The sequence below is a fragment of the Dunckerocampus dactyliophorus genome, chromosome 11 (genome assembly GCF_027744805.1).
Source record: "Dunckerocampus dactyliophorus isolate RoL2022-P2 chromosome 11, RoL_Ddac_1.1, whole genome shotgun sequence".
In the NCBI taxonomy this organism is placed as follows: Eukaryota; Metazoa; Chordata; class Actinopteri; order Syngnathiformes; family Syngnathidae; genus Dunckerocampus; species Dunckerocampus dactyliophorus.
The window spans coordinates 1,374,362-1,402,337 of record NC_072829.1 but is presented as its reverse complement, the minus strand read 5'-3'; the positions used below and the strand labels follow the sequence as shown (position 1 = coordinate 1,402,337).

Genomic DNA, 27,976 nt, shown 5'->3' with positions numbered 1-27,976 from the left:
AATGTCATGATGAAAAATAATAGAGTTGAAATATTAACAAAAAGAATGTTTTTTTGCTGTATTATTACATGAAAAAACACTCAAAACAACAAATAACATCATTTTTAGAAAACTAGCTTGTGGACAATGTTATAATATTACGAGAATAAAGTCAAAATAAGGGAATAAAGTCATAATTACAAGAAGTTGAAATAGTTGGGAAAAAAATCCAGCAGAAATGATTAAAAAAAAAAAAAAATTACGAGAGCAAAGTCCAAATATTGAGAAAAAAGTTGTACTCTAATGAGAAAAAGGTTGCAATTTTACAAGCACAAATGCGTAATATGAGGAAAAATGTCATTTTAGTAGCATAGCGTAGAAACATTAAAGAAAAAATGTTTCTTTTAAAGTCATATTATGAAAAACAAACAAAACAAAATAAAGTTGTCATTTTTGAAAAAATAGGTGGGGGGAAGTTATAACACTATGGAAAAAAAGTTATATTCATTATGGGAATAAAGTCAAAATATTACTTGAAAAAAAAAAAGAGCAGCAAAACGGGGGAAAAGCCAAAAAGTAGTGAGGTTTTTCACCTTTATGACAAAGCCTCTTGAAACATACGGAACTTCTTGGCATATCTACATGTGTGTGTTTGGGAACGCTCACGTCAACAATCACGTCCTCTTTGAACGTAAACGCAACCTTATATGCTCGTTTATCCCTTTCATTCGTCATTGACATGGACTGACACGCATTTGGCATTGTCCATCGTTTCTGCATGGCCAACTATTATTGTAAATCTATAAAAATGTGATTTGGGTTAACGTTTTTGTCTTTCTGGAACGGATTTACATTATTTCTTAAGGGAAAACTCGATTCCCTCAAAGTCCGTTTCGGTTCCAGTCAGACCTTCTGGAACAAATTCATGAGGCTAACCAAGGTTCCACTGAACGCACGTAAGGAACCCGTGTGGAAACCTTTTGTGACATTTTGTTTGGTGGTGTGTCGTGTACGACAGAGGATTAGGGCCGCATTGGTCAATTAGTGTTTGGAATTAGACGCCTTCCTCTGTCCATAATGGGACAGATGGATGGGGAAAAAAATCAGAGATTTCAAGAATAAGACGTAAATTTACGAGAATAAAGTTGGAATTTACGACTCTTCAATGATGACTTTTTTCTCATAAATTAAAGTCGTAAATTTAGTCACAATTTGCGATAATAAAGTTGTATATTTACAAGAATAAAGTTGTAAATTGACATGAATAAAGTCGTAAATGTACGAGAAAAAAGTCGCAATTTACGAAATTAAAGTCGTTAATTTATGGGAAAAAGAGTCGGAATTTGCGAGAAAAGTTGTACATTTACGAGGAAAAAAAAGTCGTAATTTAAGAGAATAAAGTCGTGAATTTACATGAATAAAGTTGTACATTTATGAAAATTAAGTCGTAAATTCAGAGAAAAAAGTCGCAATTTACAAGAATGAAGTCATAAATTTGTAAGAAAGAGTCGTAATTTACAAGAAAAAGTTGTACATTTGCGAAGAAACAAGTCATAAGTGTACGAGGATAAAGTTGTAATTTAAGTGAATAAAGTCATACATTTACAAGAAAAAAAGTTTTAAGTGAATAAAGTTGTAAATTTACGAGAACAAAGTTGCAATTTATGAGAATAAAGTTGTAAATTTACGAGAAAAAGTCATAAAATTATGAGTCGTAATTTACGAGAAAAGAGTCGTAATTTATGAGAATAAAGTCGTAATTTACAACTCTTAAATTATGTCTTTCTTCTCTAAATTTACAACTTTATTCTCGTAAATTGTAACTTTAAAAGTCGTAATATTACCTTTGCTCAAGGCCAAAGGCCACATAAGTCCCGCCTTCGAATAGCTGTCTCAGGCAATGCCTGTTGCGAATGTTAAAGTGTCGTAAATTTACGATAAAAAACGTGTAATATTATGAGAATAAAGTTGTAATTTTTCGACTTTATTGTCGTAAATTTACAATGAAAAACTCCTAACGTTAGAGAAGTGAAAGTGCTAGCTAGACATGCTGATCTGTTTGTGCTCAACTGCTGTTTCAAATAAAAGCGAGCCTGAAGCAAGAGGCAAGTTTCCTTCCTTCCTGAAGAGCCAGGCTCTGTTTTCCCTCTGACACCTAATATTACCACTTTATTCTCGTAATGTTAGGACTTTTTTTCTCCTAAATTTACAATTTTATTCTCAAAATCTGAGATTATTATTATTTTTTCCCCACTGCGGCCCTAATAAATAGTCCGTCGTGGTTGTGAGATTGATGTGCTTTGGCTCAACAAAGGCCGGGAATGACCGGTATGAACACTTCAAACTGACATGCAGATCCAAGAAAAGGAACCTCAATTAACCATAAAGTTAAAAAGAAATTGTGAATTGCAGGTAAAAGAGCTTACTTCTACATCTTTTTTTTAGTGTGGATATTACATTTGAATCTAAACAACAACGTATCATAAATCATTTAAAAATGAGTCCAAATAAAACAAAAAGCGTGCCTACAATTGAGGCACCTGTTTATGATTACATATGAAAGGTGTAATTACGTTTGAGGCCGCGTGAGGTCAGCAAAGACAAAGTGGACAAACCTTGGCTGCATTCAAATAATCCAAGCTTTCCCGTTACAATAAACATGTACAATCACTTGTGTGGATGTTTTTGTGTGCTAAATAACTAAGATTAGGATATTAAAAACACCAATGAAAAGTGTTGCCATGCATCAAGTCAGTAATTGGCATCTGATGTTGTGATCTTCATCAGTGGTTTTGCACATGATAGCTTGTGAGGAATGTGCGGCACTGAACGTAATTGGACAACCTTCAATGTCTGTGAAGGTCAATTCAATCGTGTGTGTGTGTGTGTGTGTTTGGAGTCGCCTTCATGGTGGCGTGTTTGGGTTATGACGGAGCACATGAGGGCGTTTGGAGGAGGGGGAAACGTTATCTGGTAGCGCGGGGCCAACACAAGAAGAAGAAGAAGAAGAAAACATTTGATGAACTTTCAGTGCGGTTCACACGCCACTTTAGGCACCTCAATCACCATTCCCAAAATCAATAAAGCATCTTTCCTCTGCATGACGCCACTCAAGTATTTCATAATCTATACAGAAAGGGGCCATTATGCGAGGGGGTCATTCCAATACAACGCAAAGGGATCAAATTGGTAGCGTCACAAGGAAGAACACAAGCAGTACAATCTTCTTGTGAAAGGTGGATTATTCAGTACAAAAGAAGGGCATGAAGGACGGGGAGGTGATGATCACTATTCAGAAGAATCAATGGAAAAGATGACAAATAATATCATTTACAGTATATGCTAATATACGGAAGCCCCTGTCCGCCACAGAGAGGAAAAAAATATCCCAACGGTCATAATTAGGACACAAAAAGTCCAAATTATGAAATATGAAGTCAAAATTCTGAGATATAAACTCATAAATATAAAATAACAGGTCTAAATTATGAGAAAAAGTCAAGCATTAAATAAAACGTCAAAATTATGAGATAATGTCATAATTATGAGATAAAATGTCATAATTATGAGGAAAAGTCAATCATGAAATAAAGTCATAATTACGAGATAAAACATCATAATTATGTGGTAAAATGCCATAGTTCTGACATAAAAAGTCCAAATAATAACAAAAAGTCAACCATGAAATAAAGAGTCCTAATTATGAGATACAAGTCATCATTACGAGACAAAAAGTCCACCCAAGTGAGGACGAGCGGCATAGAAAATGAATGAATGCTGACGTTCCTGTCATTGTATTACTTAATCATGAGATAGCAAAGTCAGAACTCTGAGATAAAACGTGGAAATGATGAGATGCCAGACGCCGAGAGCCATGTGACCAAGGCTCCGGTGAAGACGCGCAGTTTGTATCTCATCATTTCCACTTTTCTTCCTTCCAATTCCCACTTTCGTATCCCTTGACTTGGACTTTTTACGTCATGGTTGTAGCTTGCGCGCTCACGTTAGTCGGCGGTGAAATGAAATGTCCGTCACTGATGCCGGCTTGAGCGCCACAAAGCGCACCATTGCAAAACCTTTTTTCCCGTTGCTCCAGTGCGGTGGATGACAGCACATGCATGTGCCACGTATGCGTCACGTTCAAATGAGGCAACCTTTCAAAGCCTCCTACTTCTCTCCACCGCTGCCCATTTTGTATTTCTCCACAAACTCGGCGTGTTTCTGTCGCAGGATTTCTGTCTGCTTCTTAAAGCCGTTGACCCTGCAAAAACAGCAGAGAAACAAGTTAGAACCAAACGGACCGCAGGTGCACGTCCGATAAAAGGGAAGTCCCGAGTAGACAAGTCTGCAACTTTTGGGGCATCTGACTCGGGAGGTTCCACAGCACAGTCGCCCATTTTCTCTACTTGACTCGATCACGTTTGTTTAAAACAAAAAATAGGCATATCCAAGCAAACATTAGGCTTTATGCCCACATGAAGCATTTTTAAGCATAAACAGGCTACAGGAACTAAAATGCAAATATAAGCCATTACAAAGACCCCTCCATTTGCCAATGTCGCATTCTACATTGGCCAGGATTTCACTGCAGCTTTCAGTGATCTCACAACACAAGATAAGATAAGATAAGAAAGTCAGAATTATGAGACACAAAGTCAAAATGATGTGATTAAAAAGTCAGAAAGTCATAGTTAGGAGATAAGAAACTTGAAATTAGGACAGAAAAATTCATAGTTATGAGATAAAAAGCCATCATTTAGGTAAGTCAAAATTCTAAGATAAAAACTCAAAACTACAAGATAAAAAGTCAGAAAATCGCTGTTCTGAAATAAAACTTTGAAATTATGAGATAAAAAGTTGAAATCATGAGATAAAAAGTCAGAAAGTCATAGATATGAGATAAAAAGTCAAAATTAGGAGATAAAAAGTTGAAATGAGGTAAAAAGTCAAAATTATGAGGTAAAAAGTCCAAATTCCACGATAAAAAGTAAGGAAGTCATAGTTATGAGATAAAATGTCAACATTATGAGACAAAAAGTCAAAATGCTTAGATAGAACATCATAATTGATGAACTCAACTAAATTACAGGGAACTAAAATGCAAATATAAGCCATTACGAAGACAATCCAATTTGTGGATGTAGTATTCTACATTGGCCACTGGGTGTCAGTAATTGTTCGGTGAGACAAGCACCAGACGTGATCGCCAGAACAACAGGCTTTTACTGCAGCTTTGATTGAGCTCATCTAACACGAGCTACTGTTGCAGCCGTAACCCACCACAAGCTAACACTGAACTCTGAACCCACGACTCACGTCCTGTCCGCCACCCATTCTGCTCCCCTACTTGGTAAACTATCTTAGGAGTGTAAAGGTGACTATATGAGTGTTATTTCAAGTCTAGAGGGCTCTAATCTTGTTTTAAAAGTATTTGGAACAGGTTTTCTATGCCATAACTACAAAAATATTCCATTTCTAAATAAGGAATTCTACTCTGCAGAAATTCACTTATCACGGTTGGGCCTGGAACCAATTAACTGCGATAAGTGAGGGACGACTTTATTGCAGGAACACAAATGATTTTAAAAGGAGTGCCCCACCCACCTGGCCCTCTCTTTGGACTCTTTGTATATTTCTGCGATGACGCGATCCTTTTCGTCCATGTAGTTAGTGTGGACCTCTTCCAGCTTTCTGTAGCGGGCGGACACAGCGACAAGTGACAAGTTTGCTGAAGCTAATAATATCAGAGATCCAGCAGAGGCAATCACGCTATGCTGACGTGGAAGTACTGCTGCTGTTAGACCGGGCGGGGAGGAAAGCTGCATCGTGCTTTGAAAGGCAACAAAGTTGTTTGACTGAAAGAAAAAAAAAAAATCATGACAGCCAAGCGATGCTGTTCCACGTCAGTCCTGTTGGGGGCAGAAATGCACATTGCACATGGGCGCCTGCTGCCTGCTGGATCTGGTGGCTAACCAAAGCACTCCTTAGAGGCAAAAAGTGACAGAAAATTCCTCAACATTTCATCTTTAATCAAATTTATCCAAATGTGCACCAAATGTGTTCTTATTTTCCCGATGCAACAAAGATTGTTGCTGGTTTTAACAAAACCAAAGGTAACCTCTTGCCTCACACGTTTCACACTTTCTTTCTCTGGTGTCATAAACTCCTCCAACTAGAAGTTACTGACTAACATCACCGGTGCCCAAACTCCAGGCTGAGGGCCATTTGCGTTTTTTTTTTTTTTTTTTTTGCGTGACACCAAGGTCTCGACATTTTATCCTAACTTCTCATGCAGGAAAGGCCACCTGAAGAAGATGAAGTGCACTCCGACGCTGAGCGCCATGGTGAGCAGACAGTAGCCCATGAGGCGGAAGTTCCTCCTCCGCTGCTGCTCCCTCTCCTCTGCCGACATCTCCTGGGTGTGGGACTGATACACTTGCTCCCAGTAACGCATGTTGTCCTGCGCCGCCGTGCTGCTGAGGGAGAGAAATTTCCATCATGTGACCTGCATATTTACCAAGCTACAGCGACATTGTTATTATTATTGTTATTAACATTGTTACGCCTAAGAACGACAATACTGGCGTAGGGACACCTCGCCACACCACGCCGGCTAGCTACTAGCCGGCTAGCGACTAGCTTCACCACACACACACACTTGCTCACAATGCCTCAGGCCACTAGCGTAAGGTAACGCTACATATGGGAGCTGCCTACTGCTGCTGTGTTTTTGTTTTTGATGCTAGGTGTAGCGTTCCTTTTTATGTTGCTATGTGAAATCAATGCACCCAGGAAGGAAGTTTCGCTAATGCGGAACTCATTCAATACCAAATAATCCCAAATGCCCAATCCCAACAACGTATTTTCACATCTTTCATGCTTTCAAGAGGAATCAGTTAAACTAAGCTACTTTTGTTTGTAGTTTTTGTTTCAGTTGTGAAAAGGAGCAGCTCATACCTTCAGAATTGACTGCCTTATGTCATGTTTGTTTCTTTGTTTTTTTACAGGTTTCCCATGAACAGAATATTGTTTTTCTGCTATGACATTTTCAAATCAGTTGCTATTTTTCTGCAATAAAATGCCTTCAAATGCATCATCACCTGTTTCCGTGACTGGATGCTGATCGGAAGGCCTGGCCTCCTCCTCCTCCGTATGGATGTCTGATTTTGAAGTCATACTCCCTCCTGCTGGGCTCCTTGCTCAGCACACGGTAGGCCTCGTTCAGCTGCACAAACTGGCTGTGCAGGGCCGGGTTCGACGGGTCGCTGTCTGGGTGCAGCTGCGGTCGCATACAACGAACATGTCAGTCCACACTAACACAGATACGGACGTCTCTAACATTATCTCTGCTTTTGGTTGGAGGACGAAACACGGTAGATGCTACTTTGAGAAAGGCTGCCCCCGTGTGGTCTGATATTTTCTAAACACCCGATGGGAAACAAATATATGATTACCTTTTTAGATTTGTCAAAAAATGCATTTTTGATTTCATCCAAGGTGGCATCACATTTGACTCCCAGCAGGTCGTAGTAGTTTGCAGCTTTTCTGCCATGAAACAAACAAAACACAGCAAAGTATGTTATTCCTTACCAGTAAAACCAGAAATACCATCATTTCTGGTAGCGATGCGTTGGCTGCAAACAAATCGGCTCTAAGAGCCGGCTCTTTTAAATGAACGACAGGAACCGGTTCGCGACATGGAGAGCCAATTCATTTTTTTCTCAAATGACATTGGTCAAGGGCCGCACGGTGGTCTAGTGGTTAGCACGTTGGCCAATACAGGAACAGCCTGGAGATTGGGAAGACCTGGGTTAGATTCTCCCCTGGAGTTTGGAGTTTGCATTTTCTCCCTGTGTGCGTGTGGGTTTTACTCCGGCTTCCTCCCACATTCCCAAAAACATGCAGGCGAGGTTAATTGGTGACTCTAAATTGTCCATAGGTATGAATGTGAGTGTGAATGGTTGTTTGTCTATATGTGCCCTGCGATTGGCTGGCGACCAGTCCAGGGTGTACCCCGCCTGTCGCCTGAAGTCAGCTGGGATAGGCTCCAGCATGCCCCCGCGACCCTAATGAGGAGAAGCGGTATAGAAAATGGATGGATGGGACATTGGTCAAAATGTGTGGCGGCATCCCTGTGTCCACACTGAGCAGGTGGAGGGGCGGAGTTAAACACGCTGCGGGGCTCAGAGTCGATTCGGAGGGCCCTCGTACCGGCCACAGGGAGTGGTAGGGAGACGTCCCTGCTACTGCTTCACCACCTAGAGATGTCCTGGGATTAAAGGAGCGAAATATCAGCTCGGAGGAGGAGCGATGACATTAATTAATGGACTGGTTTGAATTCCTACCTATTTCAAACCAGTTTGAATTCCTACCTATTTCAAACCAGTAAATACCCTGAGACAAAAATGAGTGCATCCTAAAGACAAGGCTCCAAACCAGAAACAGAGCAATGTGGTCTATTCCATCCACTGTAAAGATGAGGAATGCAAAGAGCACTACATTGGGGAAACTAAGCAAATGCTCCAAAAAAGGCTTTATCAGCATCGCAGGGATAATTCTAGTGGTCCTCAATCAGCAGTACATCTACACCTGAAAGCTACCAATCACTCTTTTCAGGACAGCGATGTAAAGATTTTGGCCAAAGAAAACAGATGGTTTGAAAGAGGAGTAAAGGAAGCTATTTTTGTCAAACAACAGAACCCATCATTGAATCGGAATGGTGGTTTGAGGTTTAATTTGGACCCTGTGTTCAGCAGGTTACTGAGACCAAAACCCACAGCTCTTAGTCTTGCAAATGAGGTGAAGGCAGGGCCGAGCCAGAACAATAGATGCTAACGAGCCAGTATCAGAGTCGTTCATACCCAACTCAGGGAGCGACACTTCCCTTTTATCGGAGGTGCTAATAGCAGGAGAGGATTATACCACTACTCCGCCCAGTCTTAGTGTAAGGAACCAATAGGAGGAGGGTGTTGGCACACCAATTCCACCCACTCTTACTGTATTTAAGGCCTAAGCTACCAGCACTTATTAGTTCGCTGACGAAGCTCTTCGGATGAGGAGCGAAACATCTGACACCTTCTTCACAGAAGTACAGATGACGTCTCAAGAAGCCTTTCCCTCGTTGGACAACTCCTGTACGACTGACAGCCTGGATATACTGACGTTTGATTTCCTCCTCTTTCTCTACCAAACAGGCTGGATGACAAGAGGATTCACTCTGTGCATGTGTCTCAACGTGTTGGTTCATGAATGAACCCTCCTGTCAGTCATTCAGTCTCTTTGTCCTAGCTACATGCTAGCGAGTGCACCACTTGCTAGCTGTGTGTGTCATGTGCGCCACGATCCGATACTTTCTTGGTGCCTGTTATGGTGCCCCATAAAACACCATCTGATGCCAATTTCAGCCTGTTTTGCGCCGCGTCATTTTGTGACATGACAAAGTGTGCGTCAAAAACAATGACGTTTACGTTTCAGTGAGCCCCGAAGCATGACCAAACGCATTTTGCTGCATCCAAAACATGTACGTTGACCAAACTCCCACAAAACGTTGCAGCTCATTCAACGTAAACAGCGTATTCCACACACAATGTTGAGAAAAGTCAATGAGGGAACTCACAATGTCAACGATTTCTGGGTTATTTCTCCGGTGTTTTTTTTGGACAATAACAAAAGTGACACTAAGTCAAAATTGAAATATTTTGATTTCTTGGGATTTAAGTGCAATTTTTGCAGTTTATTGAAGTGCAATTTTTGATAAAATAGACTGAGAGTCCATTTTATTTTCATTGGTTTTTTTTGTTTGCCTAATGATTTTGTTTTTTTGATTTATTTTATTGAAAAGCTCTTGACATTACCATTGCAGTGTTAAATACTCTTGAGAAAGTAAAGTTTATTGCTTTCGATACAGTGCTCTCGCATTAATAAGCCACATAGTATCATTACATTCATGAAAAAATGGTCTGAAAATAATGTTGACAATAATATCGTTTATCTGCAATCATTTCTAGGACAATTATCGTCCAACAAAATTTGTTATTGTGACAGGACTTTGCATGAATGCACTGTGGAGTGAGCGAGCATGCCATGTTTCTGACTTGATGGATTATTTTGTTGTTCTATTCATTACTTCTTTTTTTTAAAATCCCTCCTCAACTTCTTGCTTGCGGCAGAAAGTCCATTAAATATTTCTTGAAGGCAGAACAAGATGATGAAGAGTCTTATAATAATGATAATAAAAATGTAAAAACTGTGATTTCTTTGGCGTACGCACCTCAGGGAATCACCATCTCAATTCTAAGCAAGAAAATCGTGTTTGACATTTGGTGCACCCCGAGTGTGATTAAGTATATTCCGTGGTATGGAAATGGAAAGTCCCATTGTTAAAGCATATAACGTCACACAGCAGTGGCAGACCAAGCACAAAAGAATATAATAGGATTGTATGTGCCGGTTGAACACGGTGGTTTGAAGTCAAGGGCAATGTTGACCAAACAGGTGGAGCGGGAGTTTATTTATAGATGTTACCTTTGTGCAACGCTCTGGGAGAACACACGCAGTCCACTCTTCCAGCACCACAGGCAACTCTGGCAGAGACGAAGCTGCGCCTCCAACTGCATGGCGATAAGATGCCCGCAGCGCTTCCTTTGCAGAAAGAGCATGTGTTAACCAGGTGTCAATTACAGCTGTGTAACTGTGCTACCAAGAAGATGACATTTGGTTACCTTGTTTAGACAGTTACATGAAAAGGGCACAATAGTGATGTCAGCAACTGCTCTCCTCCCCGCCCCCTGACTTGTCTGAGGACCACAAGTGCGATTTGTTATTTAGAAGGGCAACAAAGCCATCACAAAGTCATTTGTCATTTTAAAGCCATTATGTGTCATAATGTGGGCTAAATGTTTCTTCGTTGGGCGTTGACACTGTGCAAGCAAGAATGGTACCGCCTTTGAACGTGACTTTTACCTTTGCGGGGCAAACAAATGACCTTACAACGTAACTAACACGATGTACCACACTATAATAAACAACATCGACAGTGCTAGCCGGAGTTAGCATCAAGCACTCGATCGCCTGTCAGCGCATGCCCACAACAATCCAAACAAACAAGTTGCTAACAACGCGTTGTAAATAAGGCAAAAAAACCCCGACAAATTAATTAGCTTGAACTTCTTACTAAAGGGCGGAATTGTGGACAGAAAGCAGAAAACTGACATACCAAGAATGACTGGGTTTCATAACACATTTGAGAGCAGTTGTGTTAACCCGGTGAATACGCGACTCTCAACCCGGAAATAGAAATACGGCCCCTTCAAAATAAAGCAAAGGCTTTATTTCACCATACATATTATACAATTATTTTTATTACGACCGGAAACAAGATTGAATATCGGTTCCTTGACGAAAATCTTGGCACATGTCTGTCACCAAACGTGAATCTTGCTTCAAGATTTAATTGTTTGACTGAATACTATAACTACATTGGTTACTTGTTTTGCAATAAATCGACATGCATTAACAAATGCGTACATGTAATTTATTGGCGTTTTCATCTGGTTTCAATTTTTTTAAAAAAAGCTTTTTATGGTCACGTGTGTGCATGCCAACCAACGAAATCGCTTCCTTTGGTTGGACTGGACCCGGGACCGTCGAGGGAAGTCGCCAATGGGTTTGCACTGTCGCAAAATCCTAGCACATCAGATGGAGCGAACGATGAAAAAGAAGATGCTCTGTTAGTGTTTGGTAGTTCATTTGTGTTCACAAACTACGAAATTGGGAAGTTATTTTGTTCACAGCATTCACTTCCTCTTGTCTCCTGTTTTTTTGTTGTTTGAACACTGGCTGCCACTTGCGGATGAGAAAGCAAAGATACACACTCCACACAGGTAAGGGAAATATCTGTCATTTAAGACCGTTCACAACTATGGAAATAAACATTTAAAATCTTGTAGTTTGCCCATATTTGTGTTGCGTTTGACGTCATATGATTCTACTTCCGCGCAAAAATGAAGCTATCCAGGTGAGATTTGCCACCTACCTCTACTGCGCATGCATGCATGTGCAAAAAAACATGTTTTCAGTGTTCTAACTGTCGAAGGAGAGTGGAGTCTTAATACAAAATAATCCAGTATTAATGTATTTTGTCATTTAATATACATGTTTACACGACACCCTATTCAACGATGACATTTACAATGTATGATGCTTTTCCTGAACATGGTAAAAGCATCACTTGATATAATGAAAGGTAGCTTTTTTCAGCCTTTTACTTATGCTATCTTTAATTATCAAGTCTTAATGTAATGCTGCTTCAAAAATCGCTATTGTCATCGTCATCGTTGAATAGGTTGAAAAAAAGCTATCTTTCATTATATCAAGTGATGCTTCATGCTGTTAAAAACGCCATGTTTGACATGCTACGTGCCTCTGAATGTGACTCTCCTTCAAAACGGACGCATATTTCGACGTTTACGACAGCTGTTGCACAGTAGCGTGGGTGGCAAATCTCGACGAGGACGCACTTCTCGTCATATTTTACACAAGAGGAGCAAGTACGGTCATTATTCTGGAGCGTTCTGAGGAGCTGAAAAAGATTATGACGGCCGAAAGCAACACTGTTGCCGCCAATAGAGCGAAGGAGGACTGCTGGCGGAAAATTGCTGAGCGTGTGAATGTGTGAGCGTTTTCATTCATTAACGCTCAACATTGTGCAACTTTGACACGCTAACCCTTATCCATTAAAAAATTACAACTGGAGCAACAACGGTCTTTTTTTCATCTTTGACCTATGTCTGTGTAACCCGCCCTGCTTCACACTGCCCGCTCCGGGGCCCGAACACAGGACCTTCGTGATGGGAGACGAGCGCTGACCACACGGCCAAAAGGCGGGACTGTCGACTGCGTGTTCAGTGCAGCTCTCAAGGCAGAGGGAATGAGGTTTTACCAACGTACACTTGCACAGCCTCACAGGCTGGCATCCGTTACATCTGTATTGTTTTCATATTTTACTGCTCTGAAATAGCCTGGCTTTAGACTCAACAGACCTCGCTAACCCACTACACTCGCTTGGCAGTAAACCCCTCTGATTTGAGCGTCTTATAAAAAAATAAAGGGCACAGCGACCAAAAATGGTTGGTCGTCCATTGGCACAAACTCCATAATATTCCTCGTAGTAGTGGTTAGTAGTGGCAGTGGCAGTAGCGGCTATTTTTCATTTCATTTCATTTCCACCTTTATTTTATTACCACAAGTAAACAAGATGTGATGCATAGTGCTCTTATTTTGAAGGCCGGAAGTGTGTTGTGTGTTGAGAAGGTCTCTGACTGCTGCTGATCCCTGGTTGAAATTCATAAGGCTGGAGGAGGAGCCTCCGGCCTCCAAACGCCTGACCTTTGTTGACCGGGTAGGCAACTGGCCTTCATTGTACAGCGACCGGGTCTGCTGCTGGCCTTCATGGACCGGGTCAGTTACTGGCCTTTGTCGACCGGGTCGGCTGCTGGCCTTCATGCAGCCTTTATGGACCAGGTAGGCTACTGGCCTTCATGGACTAGGCCTTCATCGTACACTGACCAGGCTGGCTGTTGGCCTTCGTCAACCGGGTCGGCTGCTGGCCTTCATCATACATTGACCGGGTCAGCTACTGGCCTTCGTCGGCTGCAGACCATTGCATTAAATTGGACGCAGCTAATTTCCACTGCCTTGCAATGGATAATCAAGTTTTCGGTATTGTGATCGTAAAATGATGTCATACGATGTCTGATAAAGCATGTAGCCATAAATGTGCTCTTTGGACCTCGTCACCTCTCACGTTATTTTCTGTTTTCGTCTTTACAAACACCTTCATCAAGACGTACAGTAGATGATGGACCCTGAAGTGTCTCTGCTGCTGCACTGTGCAACCTGGCGGGGGCTGAGGCAGTCACAAGTGCAGGTGGAGCTCTCTGAAAGGTGGGATTATCCATGATGAAGACATATTTCCAGCGTGTGAGGTGCTTAACTGTGAACTTACAGGTATAATCGTCAGACGGACGCAGCTCTTGAACGTCACATCGAGGAGGTGTGGGCGGCACGGGTGTGCAAGGAGCCGTGGCTTTTCAACGGCGCCAAATTCAGGCTGCACTCTTTCCACTTGGCGTCACCTTTGAGTCAGTCACCTGCCGCGGAGCTCTCACGTTGCACTCAGTCATTCCAAGGCTCTACAGAGGAGAAGGGAAGCGTTGAGCCAATGCAGGTGCCGCTGCTCACGCTGAGAGTTGGACTCACCTCCTACAAGGACTACCTGGGGACCAACTGGTCCGCCCAGGTGGCAGAGCTCCGTGGACGTGGTAAGGCGGACTTCGGCAGTAGCGATGCCCTGCTGGCCCAACCGTTAGGCGTGGGCGCCATCATGTGCACTGGCGACAAACAGGTGGTGTTGATCAGGCGCAGCCAGAAGGTAGCGGAGGCGGGCGAGAAGCTGGACATTCCCGGTGGTCACCCAGAACCAAAGGTAACATTTTGTGCTCGTGGTTCATTCATTCATGTTGCCTAAACGACATTCTGGTCATCCTCAGCTGGTGTGTGAGAGTCTGGGTGAGGAGAAGATCACCATCAACCTGCTACAAAAGCGTCCGGAAGCTGTTGTGTCTGAGCTGTTCTTATCTGTGTGTGCTGAGATTAGAGACGAGGTAGGCCCTCTTTGATTGGTCAGTAATAGAAGCGAGCTTGCTTACTAATAGACAGCTTATCTCCAGGTGAACGTCCCGCTGAGTTCCCTCGGAGAGCCTCTGCTGATGGGCGTCGCCCTGAATCACACCAGTGCCGGGAGACCGAGTGCAGAGTTCTACGTCAGGTTTCTCTGGTTTTGACACTTGTGGATGATGGCGCATTACAGGGGATTGGGAAGTCGCAAATTCCCACCTTGGAGCTGCTGAGGGCCGAGCTCAAAGGCTTTCAGTCAAAAGTGAAGAAAAGACAAGCGTGTTGGTTCCTATTCATGTAAATCACACCGTAGTCTATTATGATGATATCGTTTCCCCCTAATAACTCAATTAGCTCAATGATAAATTCCGAAATCTAGCAGTGTAGCTAAAAATACGTATACAGTCGTCCCTCGCTATATCGTGGTTTTTCAGAAATGAATGAATGAATGATTGGTGTTTGGTGGTAGACTATCGGTCCATTAGTCCAAACATACTGAAATACAAGTGTAATGTGGTATTGTGCTCAGTAGGCGGCAGTAATGACACAAAACATTCATGAGACATTAGCTTACGTGACATTACCTTAACACTGCATGAAGTCAACCATGGCATGTCCCACATGATAAGAGTGAAAAAAAAAGTTATCCTCACATTCCGTGTGGAAGTGGTAAGTTTAGCCAAAAGGCTTCTTAAGTTTTAGAAAAAACTAAACTTGAGGCTAACTGGTTTGAGGCTGCCTAGCTAGCAGCCATCTCGAGTCCTTGCGGTAGCGATGTGCGATACCACCGATTTCGTCTCTGATCTGATACTGAGTAAAATTCAGGCTGGTATCAGCGGTGCTGATACTTTGCACATTCACCTAATGTGTATAGTGAATTTTAGTGTATTTCATGTCATAGCATAAAGAATACAAGACGTGTAACCAATGTATGTATTTTTAATTACATAAATTAATAATTTGATCCTTGATTTTAAACCCTGACGTATATTGAGGTAGCGGAGTGATTTAGGATATAGCCAAGCTAATAGACAAAGAAAAACACACGTCAAAAAAATCATATAAAATATGCAAAAATTATATTTTGAACAATAATAAAAGAAAACAAGTAATAATAAATGACTATTAAAACCTACTTTAAGATTGAAACAATTCACACTTTGTGTGATTTACCATCGGCCAAGGTTTCAGACATACATTACATTAAATGACTGATTTGCAAATCGATTTCATAGCATGACGAGCTGGTATCGATATTTCAGTATCATCACTAACATCACTACCCTGCAGCATAAGAGTTGCAATGTGGGTGTTGCTAATAGGAGTGTCAAGGTGACTCTGGGGGTGTTATTTCACGTCTACAGGGCTCTAATGATGTTAAAACCCGCATTTAGAAAGTCCTAAACGGGTTTTCTGTGCTCGAACTAGCATTTATTAACAATGAATCCTATATCACGGAAATTCACTTAATGCAGTCGGGTCTGGAACCAATTAACCGCTATAAACGAGGGATGACTGCAGTGTGACTAAAAATGGAACCATAGTTTAGCTGATGTTTTTTATTTACCATTAATGTATTACTAAATCTTCTTGTTTTTTTGTTTTTTCCATCAAGGATCAGATTTAGTGTTAGGACAGCTAGCAGTTAAATGATGGAATCAAAAAACAAAGCGAATATTTGCTCATCAAGGTGTTTTTTTCTTCATGTTGCGCTGGAACCATTTGAGGTCGGCCCGTGTCAGCACCAAGTGGCATATTTCTCCAATGCAGCAATAGCAAACCCTTAAAACTGGCATTGCCTCACTCAGATCTGCTCACATACCGAGGCTCTGTCCACACGGAAATGTTGCTGCCATTTCCCCCCCAAAAAATTTGGTGGGTTGAAATAAAATGTGCGTCCACGCTGTGCCAGACTGGTAAATATTTGCATCCGGACAGCAGTGGATGACGGGGTGAAAAGGACGTAATACACAAGCGGATGACGGGATGAAAAGGACGTAATACACAAGCGGATGACGGGGTGAAAAGGACGTAATACACAAGCGGATGACGGGGTGAAAAGGACGTTATACACAAGCGGATGACGGGGTGAAAAGGACGTAATACACAAGGCACACCTACATGCAGACAGAAGCACATGACACACCAAACCATAGAAGAAGAAACAACGCATGCCCACAAGTAGGTCGTCTTCCACTTTCCAAAGCTCGTCTAGACTTACGGCAAAGTGGAATTACTTCTCAGTCATTTTGGAGAATAAGACAACAAAATATCAGGAGAAGAGTCATGCTAGTGGAAATATTCAGATATCATGTTGGCTTGTCGTCAAAGCTCACTGCTGGTCACGTGACGGCGACGTTTCGGAAAGAAGCGGGCTGGTTGTCTACTAGTGATGTGCGATACCACTGACTTCATTTCCAATCCGATTCGAAGTAGAATTCAGGCTGGTATCGGCGATACCGTTCAACCGATCAGATACAGTATGTTGCAAATTCACCTAATGTGTCTGGTAAGTTTTGAAAAGTTGTGTATTTCACATCATAGCATAAAGAATATAAGACATTTCATTCATTAAATAAATAATTGGAATAAAAATACATTATTAATTTAAATAAACTAATAATTCAATTCAATAATGAAGTTAAATCAAATAATAATTCAAAGATTAATTTAAATAACGTAATAAATAATACATTTTATTTGTATCGTGCTTTTCAAGGTACTCAAAGACGCAATGGAATGGAAGATAAAAACAGCATAAAGCTAAATAACAAACAGAACGAGAAACAAAGCAAAACAAAGCAGCAAAGTATAAAAAGGTAAACATTAAATACAGCTTTAAACAAGTGGGTTTTAAGTTGGTTTTTGAAGCTGGGAATGTCGGAGCAGGCACGGAGTGGTTGGGGCAAATCAATTCCAGAGGGTGGGGGTGGCGATGGAGAAGGCTCTGTCTCCCCAGGTTCGGGGCTAATGAGGTAGTTTGAGTATTTATTTCTTTAAAACCCTGAAGTAAATTGAGGTAGCGTGGTGATTTACAGCATAGCCAAGCTAACAGACAACAACAGAAAAAACAACATAAAATATGTGAAAATAGTATTTTAAACAAGAAAAAAAGAAAATAAGTCATAAAACCATTAAAATAAACGATTACTACTTTAAGGATGGAAATTTTATTCACAATTCACACACGACTCCGCTTACGATGGGGTCAACGTTTCAACAGACAAACGTGACCTCAAACGACTGAAGTGTCCAAAGTATCGATTTTTTGATTTGAGAATCGATTTCAGAGCACGATGTGCTGGCATTGGAAGCCACTATTGTCTACACGCAAACCACAAGCCGGCGTTTCCCCCCTCTGGAAGCCGTTTCCGTGTGGCTGAAAGGCTGATACTACGTTCCCGTGTGGCTGAAAGGCTGATACTACGTTCCCGTGTGGCTGAAAGGCTGATACTATGTTCCCGTGTGGCTGAAAGGCTGATACTACGTTCCCGTGTGGCTGAAAGGCTGATACTATGTTCCCGTGTGGCTGAAAGGCTGATACTACGTTCCCGTGTGGCTGAAAGGCTGATACTACGTTCCCGTGTGGCTGAAAGGCTGATACTATGTTCCCGTGTGGCTGAAAGGCTGATACTATGTTCCCGTGTGGCTGAAAGGCTGATACTACGTTCCCGTGTGGCTAGGCCCTAAAAGTGTCATTTGTGTCGCTCAGTTGTTCGCTGTCATCTGCTGAAGTCAAAGCGCTGTATTGGAAAGGAGGAGCTGAGGCCAGTGAGTCCACCGACATCGTCTTCCTCAGCAGAGCGGTGAGAAACGTGGGCCTGCGTGTTTGTTTTTATGTTTGGCAGTGACTCTAAAATGATAAAGGAAATCTATTCCAAACAGGAGGTGTTGGGGCTGGACAGAGGCAGCCCCCTGTGGTCGGAGCTGTGTCCTTCCGCCAAAGGAGCCGTGCTGCTTTACCAAAGTGTGAAGCCTGGCGTGGAAACGAAAGGCCAACAAAGCAATGCTCAGAGATCACATTAGGCATGATGGGAAGCTCTGCTTGAACACTTTTGAGCTTTATTACTCCTGTCAAGAGTGCTATGCAAAGAGTATTCATTATTCCAAACTGTCCATTTAAAACTATTCAAATATTTTCAATAAAACCCTTTTTTAAAAAAAAACAACAAAAAACGGCAGTTTTAGTCATAGTTTGTCAAAAGTCAACACCGATTGAACACTTTTATTGCATAGATACGACTAGAGATGCACGATATCTTTTTGTTTTTGTTTACCAAACAGATACCGTAACTTTTAAAAAAAATACAACCTCTGTCAAAAACAAGGGAATCACCAATCTCTGGATGTTCATTCAGTTGTTTCATTCTGTAGAGAAAAAGCAGATCACAGACATGATGCAAAACTAAAGTCATTTTGATGGCAACTCTCTGGCTTTAAGAAACACTAAAAGAAATTTAAGAAAAAAATGATGGTAGTCAGCAGTGGCGGAGCCAGACATTTTTCATTGGGGCGGCCACGGCCACCACTGGCCACCCCGTAGCTCCGCCACCGCTTTTGAAGCGCCTATTAGAGCAATTAATAGCTGCGCAGTGTGCCGAGGACATGCTTGCAATGCATAGTTTCTGGATTCTGCTCACCATCATGGTGGCCAAACCTGGAAGTGGGTGCCGATCGCCACGCCTGTTTTAGCTGTAGACCATTTGAATTTGAATCACGCTTCAGCATTTAAGTCAAAGTCAACATAGTGAGAAAACTTGACCGGAACCGAGCAAAGCATTCAGGGAAAAACTTATCCACCGCTTGCAGTTCATGCTTTTATTGACAGCTCCTCCACACGGAAGGTTGTGTGCTGCAGTGAAACGCGTCCGAGCAGAAACAGCGGTTAGGCTGAACTAATGTTCTGCACCACAGATCCGCAAAATGTCAAAATTGTGGGGTGGCCGGAGAGTGACCGAGGGTGGTTACTTTTTTAGACCGAGCAGAGGGAAAAAATGATGGAATCATGAAAAATAAAGAAAAGAAGACTTCAACACACCACTAGTGCCCATTGTAACCTGGGTGTTTTCTGTTTCCGTGTTCATGCTGGCTTTGGTTTTGCTTTTCTGAACGTAAATTCCATTTCCTCCAGGGGCTTTCTTACAGTCTGGTCACAGACGTTGACTCCTGTTTCCTCCCATTTGTTTTGCTGTGCACTTTCTGTTTTCAAGACATATTGCTTCAAGTTTTCTGTCTTGATGCTTTGACGTCTTCCTCGGTCTACCAGTTGGCTTGCCTTTAACAGCCTTTCCATGTTGTTTCTTCTTGGTCCAGGTTTTAGACACAGCTGACTGAACAACCAACATCTTTGCAAGTCTGATAATCCTCTCCTTTGTTTCAAGTGAAATCTGTCGTGCTGGAGCCGTGATTCATGCCAGTCCACTAGCGTGACAGCTCTCCAAGGTGTGACCACTCCTTTTTAACTGCAGACTAACCAGCACATCTTATCTGATGCAGGCGTTTGTTTTGGGATTGAAAATGGACAGGGTGATTGCATCATTTTCTCCTCAGAATTGAGTGATTCCATATTTTTTTTGCCTTCTGCTCAGACTAAACAAGTACTGTAACTGTTACTAGCGACCACATTTTCTTTTCTTTTAGTGTTTCTTAAAGCCAGAAAGTAGCCATTTGAAATGACTTTAGTTTTGTGTCATTTCTGTGATCTGCTTTTTTTTCTCCAAAATGAAACAACTGAATGAACATCCACAGACACTGGTGAGTCCATCATTGCCAGTTCTTGTATCTACTTTTTACAAATGTGTAGTTTGTGCACACCTGGAGGTAAGAAGGACTGGAGCAAATTAGGATTTGATTGATAGTCCTAATCAAATATGACATCACTACTACCACATCACTACTATCAGGAGAACCAGAGTATAGAGGTGGAGGAGCCACCTGCTGTGGCCCAGCAAAGTGCACCGTATTCGGGCACACGCTATGAGCAGCCGGTGTGACGCCATGGAGGTCTCTTTTTGCACTTTTCAAACGCCGCGGCCCTGCCTGTTATCGGAGATATTTTTAATATTATCAGATTTAATCGGTATGACATCATAATTTCCTCATATCGGCCCCTAGATATCACCCCTAGATACAATCATCACCAGTAGCCCTCATATCCACTGTTGTAGTACATGGCTTGGTCATAATAAACAGTGTTCCACTGAAATGGAAGATAAGATACAATCAATAGGGTAGAATTCATTAATATTCAACTGATGCTAAGCTAATACTTGTATATACTCACATATCTGGGCTGTGGGTTCCAAGCCTGCATGTGAGGCATTGTGTCATTCCACCCTGAAAGAAAAACATTCATTAAAACGGGATGCTTGGCCATAACACCGACAAGAAATGATACTAAAGGGAATAAAACGTGTGTATGTTGTCCAATACACTCCTGATCAAAATGTCAAGACCAGTTGAAAAATGTGAAGAATGTCCATGTTGCACTGTTGGATCTTAAGGAGGTTCTAAGTAGAGCTTCAAAATGCAAAAGGAAGAAATGGGAGGAGACAAACAAAGAAGCATTCAAGTGAAATAGGCTGTTCATCAAAAGTTGACGAGCTCAGCCTTTAAATGTTGGTAAAAATGTGGATTGAATGTGATGTAGTGTCAGGTATTCACTCTGTCATGATGCAAAACAGCTTTCTCTCTTTGAAGGTGGTGGAATTGTTGAGCTGCATAAGCAAGGCCTCTCTCTCGCAGCGCGCCACTACTGCTGAGGTTGGACGCAGTAAGACACTCATTTCAAACTTCTGAAAAACATCCTGAGGCTCATGGAACAAAAACGTCAAGTGCTAGACCCAAAAAAATGATCACACTGGCTGTCCAAGACGCGGGACCATCCTCGTCCTGATTAAAGGTTGTTACTGGTGCCGAGTGCAGTCCAATAACCATCAGACGCCATCTGCCAGAGAAGCTTTTTAAGAAGAAAAAAGCATGTTTGGAATTTGCAGGGCAGCACCAAACATGGGACATTGAAAGGTGGAAGAAAGTTTTCTTCTTCCTTGACGGTCCTGATGGCTTCCAATGTTGCTGGCATGACAAGGAGATCCCACCTGAGATGTTTTCCACCATCATGATCCTTCAATGGAACAATGGAACTTGAGGTCATGCAGGGGCGTCAAATGGCAGCCATCTGTGTGGAGATGTTGCAGGGGGCATCCCTCATGACTGAAGGCCCTCATTACAACGCTGCACTTGACAAAGAGGAATAAGCTCACCCTTTTGGACCATCCTGCATGTTCCCCTCATCTAAATCCAATGGAGAACATTTGGGGATGGATTTATTAAAATGGACATGAGTTCCAGACAGAGGATGCCCCTCGTGAAGCCATCTTCAGCACCTGGAGCAACATTCCCACCAGCCTCCTGGAAACACTGGCATCAAGCACGCCCAAACCCATTTGATGCAATTTCTTCATTTCTTCTTTTTATTTTGAAGCTCTACTGAGAACCTCCTTAAGATCCAACAGTGCAAAATGTCAATCAATTCTTGCAATTTTTCAACGGCTCTTAACATGTTGCTCAGGAGTGTATGTACCGTCTAAGCTGCTCTCCCTGATCCAATGAGGTGGCAGAGGCCCATGTGGGTGGGGTCTTTTCTTCTGCAGGTATTTCTTCTTCTTCTCTACTTTGGGAACAGGGGGCAGCAGCCGGCGAGCCTCGTCTTTGTACTCCTGCAGCAGCGCCCCCGCCGCTTCCTGAGGCAGCTCGGCGTACTGCAGCTCGTCCAAAAGGTCGCTGTGCTGCTCCGGAAGACTGCAGCTGACTGGACATCACATGTTCACGTGTCATTTTCATTTGAGTCAAGCAGCCTTCTCCTACCCATTTTGTCTGTACTGGGAATTTGTCCCCCACCTTGGAGTTTGAGCAGGGCGATCTCGGGGATCTTTTCCCCGTCCTTCTGATGTTCTGACAGGCGTCTTTTCCACTCGGCTGCTGAGGGAAAAACCACCACCACCGAGCGATGCCTGAAATCAGCGAACAGCTGCAGCTTGTAACGCTGTGCGGAGAAAAGGATGTTGCACTAGAGGAAAACAAAGTGAAGATTGCATTATTAGTATTATTATTAGTATTATTATTGCTGCATTGAGGAGTGTTATAAAATCATACTTTATTTGTACAGCGCCTGCAACACACAAACAAAGCAAGATCCCCTCTGCCACCAAAACACACACACAGACGAGAACAACAGCAACTATAGAAACGCTGAAAAAACTAAACTAAACTAAAAAGTTTTCGTACCGGTAAGTGTAAAAATACGACTGTTAAACTGACAATGTTTGACTAAAAATACATTAAAATAAAACACAATTTAAAAATTGTTATTTCTGGCAAAAAAAATTCAATTGCTGAATAAAGTACAACTAATATATACAGTGGCGCTTCGGTTAACATCCGTCACAGTTACCCCGTTTTTCGGTGAACATCAAAAATTGATGCTAAGATGTTGCTGTCGTTTGTGCACTTTTTGATAAACATCCAAAAGTGATGCTATAATTTTGCCTTGGTTTGCATTGTCCCGCCTGGTTAGCATGCTGTATGGTGTGCGTAACAAACGCAGCCATGTTGGATCACGTGCCCAAAAGGTCAGTAAATACTAAATAGAAATTTAAATACTCAAGTTTTTTGAAAATAAAAGTAAAATAAGCCAAAGAATTCTAAAAGCTAAAACCTTTTTGAGGAGCTTGGAAAGGGGATAAAATCAGTCGAAATCAATAAAACAATGGAAATGTTTCTAAAGTTTCACTGTGAACACTCCACCATCGGTGTTGCCAAGGTAAACACTACCTGGTCCAGGATGTAGTTGCCTGGCGTGTGAGCGGCTCGTTGGATTAATTGGGTCAGACACTGAGCGGCCTGCTGCATCTGGCGCTCCCTCGCTCCTCTCTAAAGAACAATCACACACATTTGACTTGTTTGGACAAGCTGAGCGGGGACGATGCGGCGGGATGATTTTCTGCTGACCATCATGCACGCCAGCAGCTCTTCCGTGCCCAGCAGCTTGTAGTGTTTCTCTGGATGCTGGCGCATGCGGGCTTTAGCCCAGTGGCTCTTTCCGGAAGCAGGGAGACCCACCATCATCACCACCTGTGGACACGGTGGAAGCTCCAAAATATAGGAAGAGGCTTTGTCTTCAAATAATAATCCACTGATTGGTAGTTAATAGCAACCCACCTCACACTGCGCTCTGGAGTTTGGGCCCAGTGTGTTGCGAAGCCTCAGCCCAGCAGGGAGCGCCGCCAGTGGGATGAAGCCAGGAGGGCTGCGGTACCACGGAGGAGCTGTGGGGTCCAACAAGAAGCGCACAGCACAGTTCTTGCAGAGGACATGAGGGTACAGGGCGCGGCCTCGAAGCACTGATGCATCAAGGGAAAAGGCCACGCCCATCAAACGGCCATTTTTATGGAATGAGAGCTGAACGCTGCCATTTGCGGAGAAAGTCTGTGGGGGGGTGAACACTGAGGATTAGTGCAAACTCACTTGGAACAAAGCTTCAGAGAGAGAGAGAAAAAAACAAGTCATTCACAGCATAACAGCCAACGATGTCTCCCTCGGAAAACGTCTCTCCATAGTTGTCTTCCACGCCACCGCTCACTTTTCTAGCTCGTCCATCATAAGCAAAAGAAAAGGCCTCTTCACCTAGACGCCAGGTGGGAAACGCAAGTGAGTGTTAGAAGAAATCACAAACAATGACATGTAGTTTGAACAGCGCTCCCTCACTCCATTGCCGTTTTTCAAAAATAAATGTAGAAATGATCGCTGTTTCGTGGCTGACAACAACCTGCATATTTAAGCAAATTGGGCACACTTTTTGACCAAATTAAGCATTTTCAAGCATAAAAATGGCACATAATATGCTGCCCTACAAGGCAAACTGCCTGGAATGTCTTATTTTCCCTGATTAGGTCTACTACATTTGGTAACACGTATGTAAGGGTGACTACATGGGGTGTTATTTCATGTCTAGATGGCTCTATTCATGTTTAAAAAAACAAAAAAGGAACCCTACTTGGCAGAAATTCACTTATCACTGTCGGGTCCAGAACAAATTAACCTCGATAAACGAGGGATTACTGTACTTTTAAGCCAGGTCATTAGGGATCTGTCTGAACCCTAAAAAATGATACAGAACTCAAACAATGAGTCATATATCACTGATACATACTGTATATGGTGATGATATAATAATGAGTAATGACATATTAGTATTCATAATAACATGTAGAGTGTATAACAGGCAATAATATATATTGCATACACTGTATACATACAGTATGTATTTACTGTGTTATGAAGGTGCGCATGCAAGTTGGTCCTGTACTTTCCAACTAATGTGACACATGGACTCGTCTGTGTTTATGGGCTCACCTTGCTAATTCTGTTTCAAACCAAAATATTCCCACACTGGGGCTGCGGCGTTTGCCATAAATTGCCATGGCTTTTGTGCCTTCATTCATGTTTGCGTTTGCTTGCAGGCTGCACCCACTGGGACTTGGGTGCCAAAGGTGCATCAACAAAGAATCAACACAAAATGGGGCGAAGGATGTGAACACCTGTGTACCCTGCATGTCATTTCTTACTTTTTCATTTTTAATACATTTTCAAACAATTCCAAATGTATTTTTCATGTTGTCATTCTGGGGTGTTGTGTGTCGGGTTTTGAGGGGGGAAAAAAGATTCCATTTCACAATAGAGCTGTCACATGTGGAGAAACGTGCAAAGAATGAATGAAGCGCTGTGAGTACTTTGCAGTTGCACTGTTATCATAATTATTGTAATAACGTCCCCTTATTTACAAATTAACAACAACTTTTCCTGACAGAGTCAACTTCCAGGTGTAGTATAGTTACATGTGTGTAATATATTTTCGGTTAGAGTCCTAACGATAGTGTAAATGTACGTCTGAGAGTGACGTCTCTCACCTAGCAGCAGTGATGTGTGGGCCAAGGACCAGCCTATTCGCATCCCGTAGGACTCTCTGCTTTCCAGGCCGTCCACCGCGTGGTTGCTGAACAACATCCTCTCCAGCCTCACCTCATAGCCCACCGAGCCTTGCGACACCCCGTGGGTGAGCCTGCAGCCCGACCACAGCAGGGGGAATCTGTCCCAGAATCGTGGCTGACCGCAGGCACCGTCTGGTCCAACCTCAAAATGAAGGTGACTGTGATCTAGGGGAAACAACAACAAAAAAAATAAAAGAGTACTGAATGAGCTGATGTTGTCATAAAAACAAGTTTGAAGAAGTGGTGAAATGCTCACATGAATCTAGTCTAACTGTGTCTTCATCTTCCTGCTCTGTCTCCTCTCTCGCCGGTGGCGCTTGTGGTGGCTTGGCTCTGGTTGGCGGAGAGAATACAACACTGGCATCTTGACAAAAGTGTCATATAATATGATACACTTTTAAGGGACACCGGAGTACAAACGCAACTCACGCAACTCTGGGTGTACGTAATTCAGAGGGCGTGCACGTTCCGTTGCACGTGCCTGTTAACAAATGGTTACAGCATGGATATAAAACCATAGAACCTTGTTGAAGGTGTTCTAATAGCGGGCTTTGTAGGCATCGCATATGTGCATTAATTAGCTGCCTCTTTTTTGCTGTTTTCATAGCTTTAGAACACACAGAAAAGAGAAAAGGCGTCTTCATGTCTCACATAAGGAACGGTGGGCAAAATTCTTTAAAAAATGAGCAGTTTTCCTGCACGAGTTTATGTTAAGATAAATGTGATCAAAAACAGCATTCTCAATGAGACAATTTTTGTTGTAACAAATAATTGTGTTACCATTTTAGACTAATTTGAGGAGAGATCATTCTAAACTGTTTTAAAACCGAATGTCCTCTGGCAAATGTCACGTCCAAGACACCAAATGGCTTGGGAAAAAACCTGACTGGCATAAAATGTCCCCATGATGTCATATGAATTAATGAACTAACAAATTAGCCGAACGAATGGGTTCTAAAAGCCGGCTCTTTGAGATGAACGACAGGAGCCGGTTCGCGTTGTTGGGAGCCAATTAGTTTTTTCCTCGTCTTTTTTTTCTGTTAAAGGCGAATGTCATTGGTCAAGATGCGTGGCGGCTTTGCTGTGTCCACACTGAGCAGGGAGACGGGCGGGGTTAAACTCACGCTGTGGTGCTCTTAGGAGCCAGTTTGCATGAAGAGATTTGACCTTTATCTATTTATTTATCTATTGAGATGGGTCTTTGTTTTTATAAAATTATATTTTGATATATTTTGTAGCTGTTTGTCTAGGTTTAAATGTATTTATTTTAAATAATAAACATTTGATATCATGTTTGATTTTACATTCCTAATTCATTTTACACAATACGCATTATTTGGATCCGGTTTGGAGCCGAACTAGCCGGCTCTTTTTAGTGAGCCGAGTCGAAATTTCCATCACTAACGTGAATGGACTGACACCCGCTTTTACGACACCAGGTCTCACTTTACGTTCACTTCCACGGTTACTCATTTAAAGCAAAATGCATCACGAACATGTTCAAAAGAGTCACTCTAACTAGTAGTTTTAAACCCATTTATAGACAGCCACATTACTATCTGTTACCTTTTATATCGTATCTCCTCTTTAAACTCGTAGAAAGCCCGACCTCTGTCGTCTGTCTGTGGTGGCTCCAGCTCGCTCCTCTCGGCTTGACCGTCCTCATCCTGGCCACCTGGCGGCCGCTCAGAGTCGGTAGACGGACTCTGCAAGCCTTCTTCACTCTCGGTTTGTGTTGTGGAGTCGGAATACTTTCTCGTGGTTTGGTCTGCAAGGGCGATGGCGGCAGGATCGACGGGGGAAGAAGAAGCCGGCCCCAGTAGATCACCCGTTACAACTGTTAAAAACGTCGTGCCGTCGTCTTGACGTTTAACGTCTTCTTCATCTGTGTTTGCACTTTGACGGTGATCCAGCGACGACCACAGCCTGCCTACGAGCTCAGTCTTCAGTCCCCTGTGATCTAAACCTGCTTCTTGAAGCCTGGACCGGAGTTCTGCTACTTTTAGCTTCTTAATGTCCGCTAGCTTCATTGTTACCGTCACACAGTGGATATGGAGAAAGTTCTATCACGACAAAAATTAAGTAAAACTGTGGGGAAGGTGCAGCTTTCACACCCAAAACAACAGTTTAATATGGAGCCCTGCTTTCTGATTGGTTGGCCGCCTTCTTCTTCTTCTTTGGTATGAAGGCGGGTTGCAACCATGACTTTAAAGGCACCTACCACCACCTATCGCATCGGAGAATGTAGCATGGCTCATAATCTATACCAGGGG

General features: G+C 42.4%; 3 protein-coding genes across 19 annotated transcripts; 1 reads left to right on the top strand and 2 right to left on the bottom strand.

Moving 5' to 3' along the window:
- Positions 1-156: 156 nt before the first annotated feature.
- On the bottom strand, positions 157-15,242 carry dnajc4 (DnaJ (Hsp40) homolog, subfamily C, member 4). 14 transcript variants are annotated; one of them, XM_054792151.1, is made up of 10 exons: positions 14,239-15,217; positions 13,985-14,171; positions 13,784-13,916; positions 10,701-10,775; positions 10,504-10,616; positions 7,434-7,524; positions 7,080-7,258; positions 6,285-6,455; positions 5,584-5,670; positions 183-4,240 (listed from the first exon to the last, which is right to left on the bottom strand). In XM_054792151.1, exons 3-10 carry the CDS (start codon positions 13,817-13,819, stop codon positions 4,147-4,149), a joined length of 846 nt encoding a protein of 281 aa, XP_054648126.1. In that variant the 5' UTR covers positions 13,820-13,916; positions 13,985-14,171; positions 14,239-15,217; the 3' UTR covers positions 183-4,146. The 14 variants fall into 14 exon arrangements, with proteins under 14 accessions (XP_054648128.1, XP_054648129.1, XP_054648130.1 ...); XM_054792158.1 differs by having other exon boundaries at positions 1,676-4,240; positions 10,504-10,620; positions 13,830-13,916; positions 14,239-14,624; XM_054792155.1 differs by lacking the exon at positions 7,434-7,524 and having other exon boundaries at positions 165-4,240; positions 10,504-10,620; positions 14,239-15,242.
- On the top strand, positions 11,609-19,040 carry nudt22 (nudix (nucleoside diphosphate linked moiety X)-type motif 22). Of its 4 annotated transcripts, none has more exons than XM_054792141.1 (8): positions 11,609-11,707; positions 11,840-11,861; positions 13,824-13,923; positions 13,987-14,464; positions 14,529-14,642; positions 14,709-14,806; positions 18,368-18,461; positions 18,541-19,040. In XM_054792141.1, exons 3-8 carry the CDS (start codon positions 13,835-13,837, stop codon positions 18,679-18,681), a joined length of 1,014 nt encoding a protein of 337 aa, XP_054648116.1. In that variant the 5' UTR covers positions 11,609-11,707; positions 11,840-11,861; positions 13,824-13,834; the 3' UTR covers positions 18,682-19,040. The 4 variants fall into 4 exon arrangements, with proteins under 4 accessions (XP_054648116.1, XP_054648113.1, XP_054648117.1 ...); XM_054792142.1 differs by lacking the exons at positions 11,609-11,707; positions 11,840-11,861 and adding exons at positions 11,888-12,651; positions 12,818-12,912; XM_054792138.1 differs by having other exon boundaries at positions 11,617-11,861; positions 18,541-19,037.
- Positions 17,119-27,851, bottom strand: si:ch211-107m4.1 (heterogeneous nuclear ribonucleoprotein U-like protein 2). Its single transcript, XM_054792137.1, has 11 exons — positions 27,270-27,851; positions 25,960-26,036; positions 25,623-25,868; positions 24,227-24,339; positions 23,875-24,141; positions 23,665-23,787; positions 23,488-23,586; positions 22,555-22,723; positions 22,238-22,465; positions 20,939-20,991; positions 17,119-20,854 (listed from the first exon to the last, which is right to left on the bottom strand). Exons 1-11 carry the CDS (start codon positions 27,731-27,733, stop codon positions 20,792-20,794), a joined length of 1,902 nt encoding a protein of 633 aa, XP_054648112.1. The 5' UTR covers positions 27,734-27,851; the 3' UTR covers positions 17,119-20,791.
- Positions 27,852-27,976: the final 125 nt, after the last annotated feature.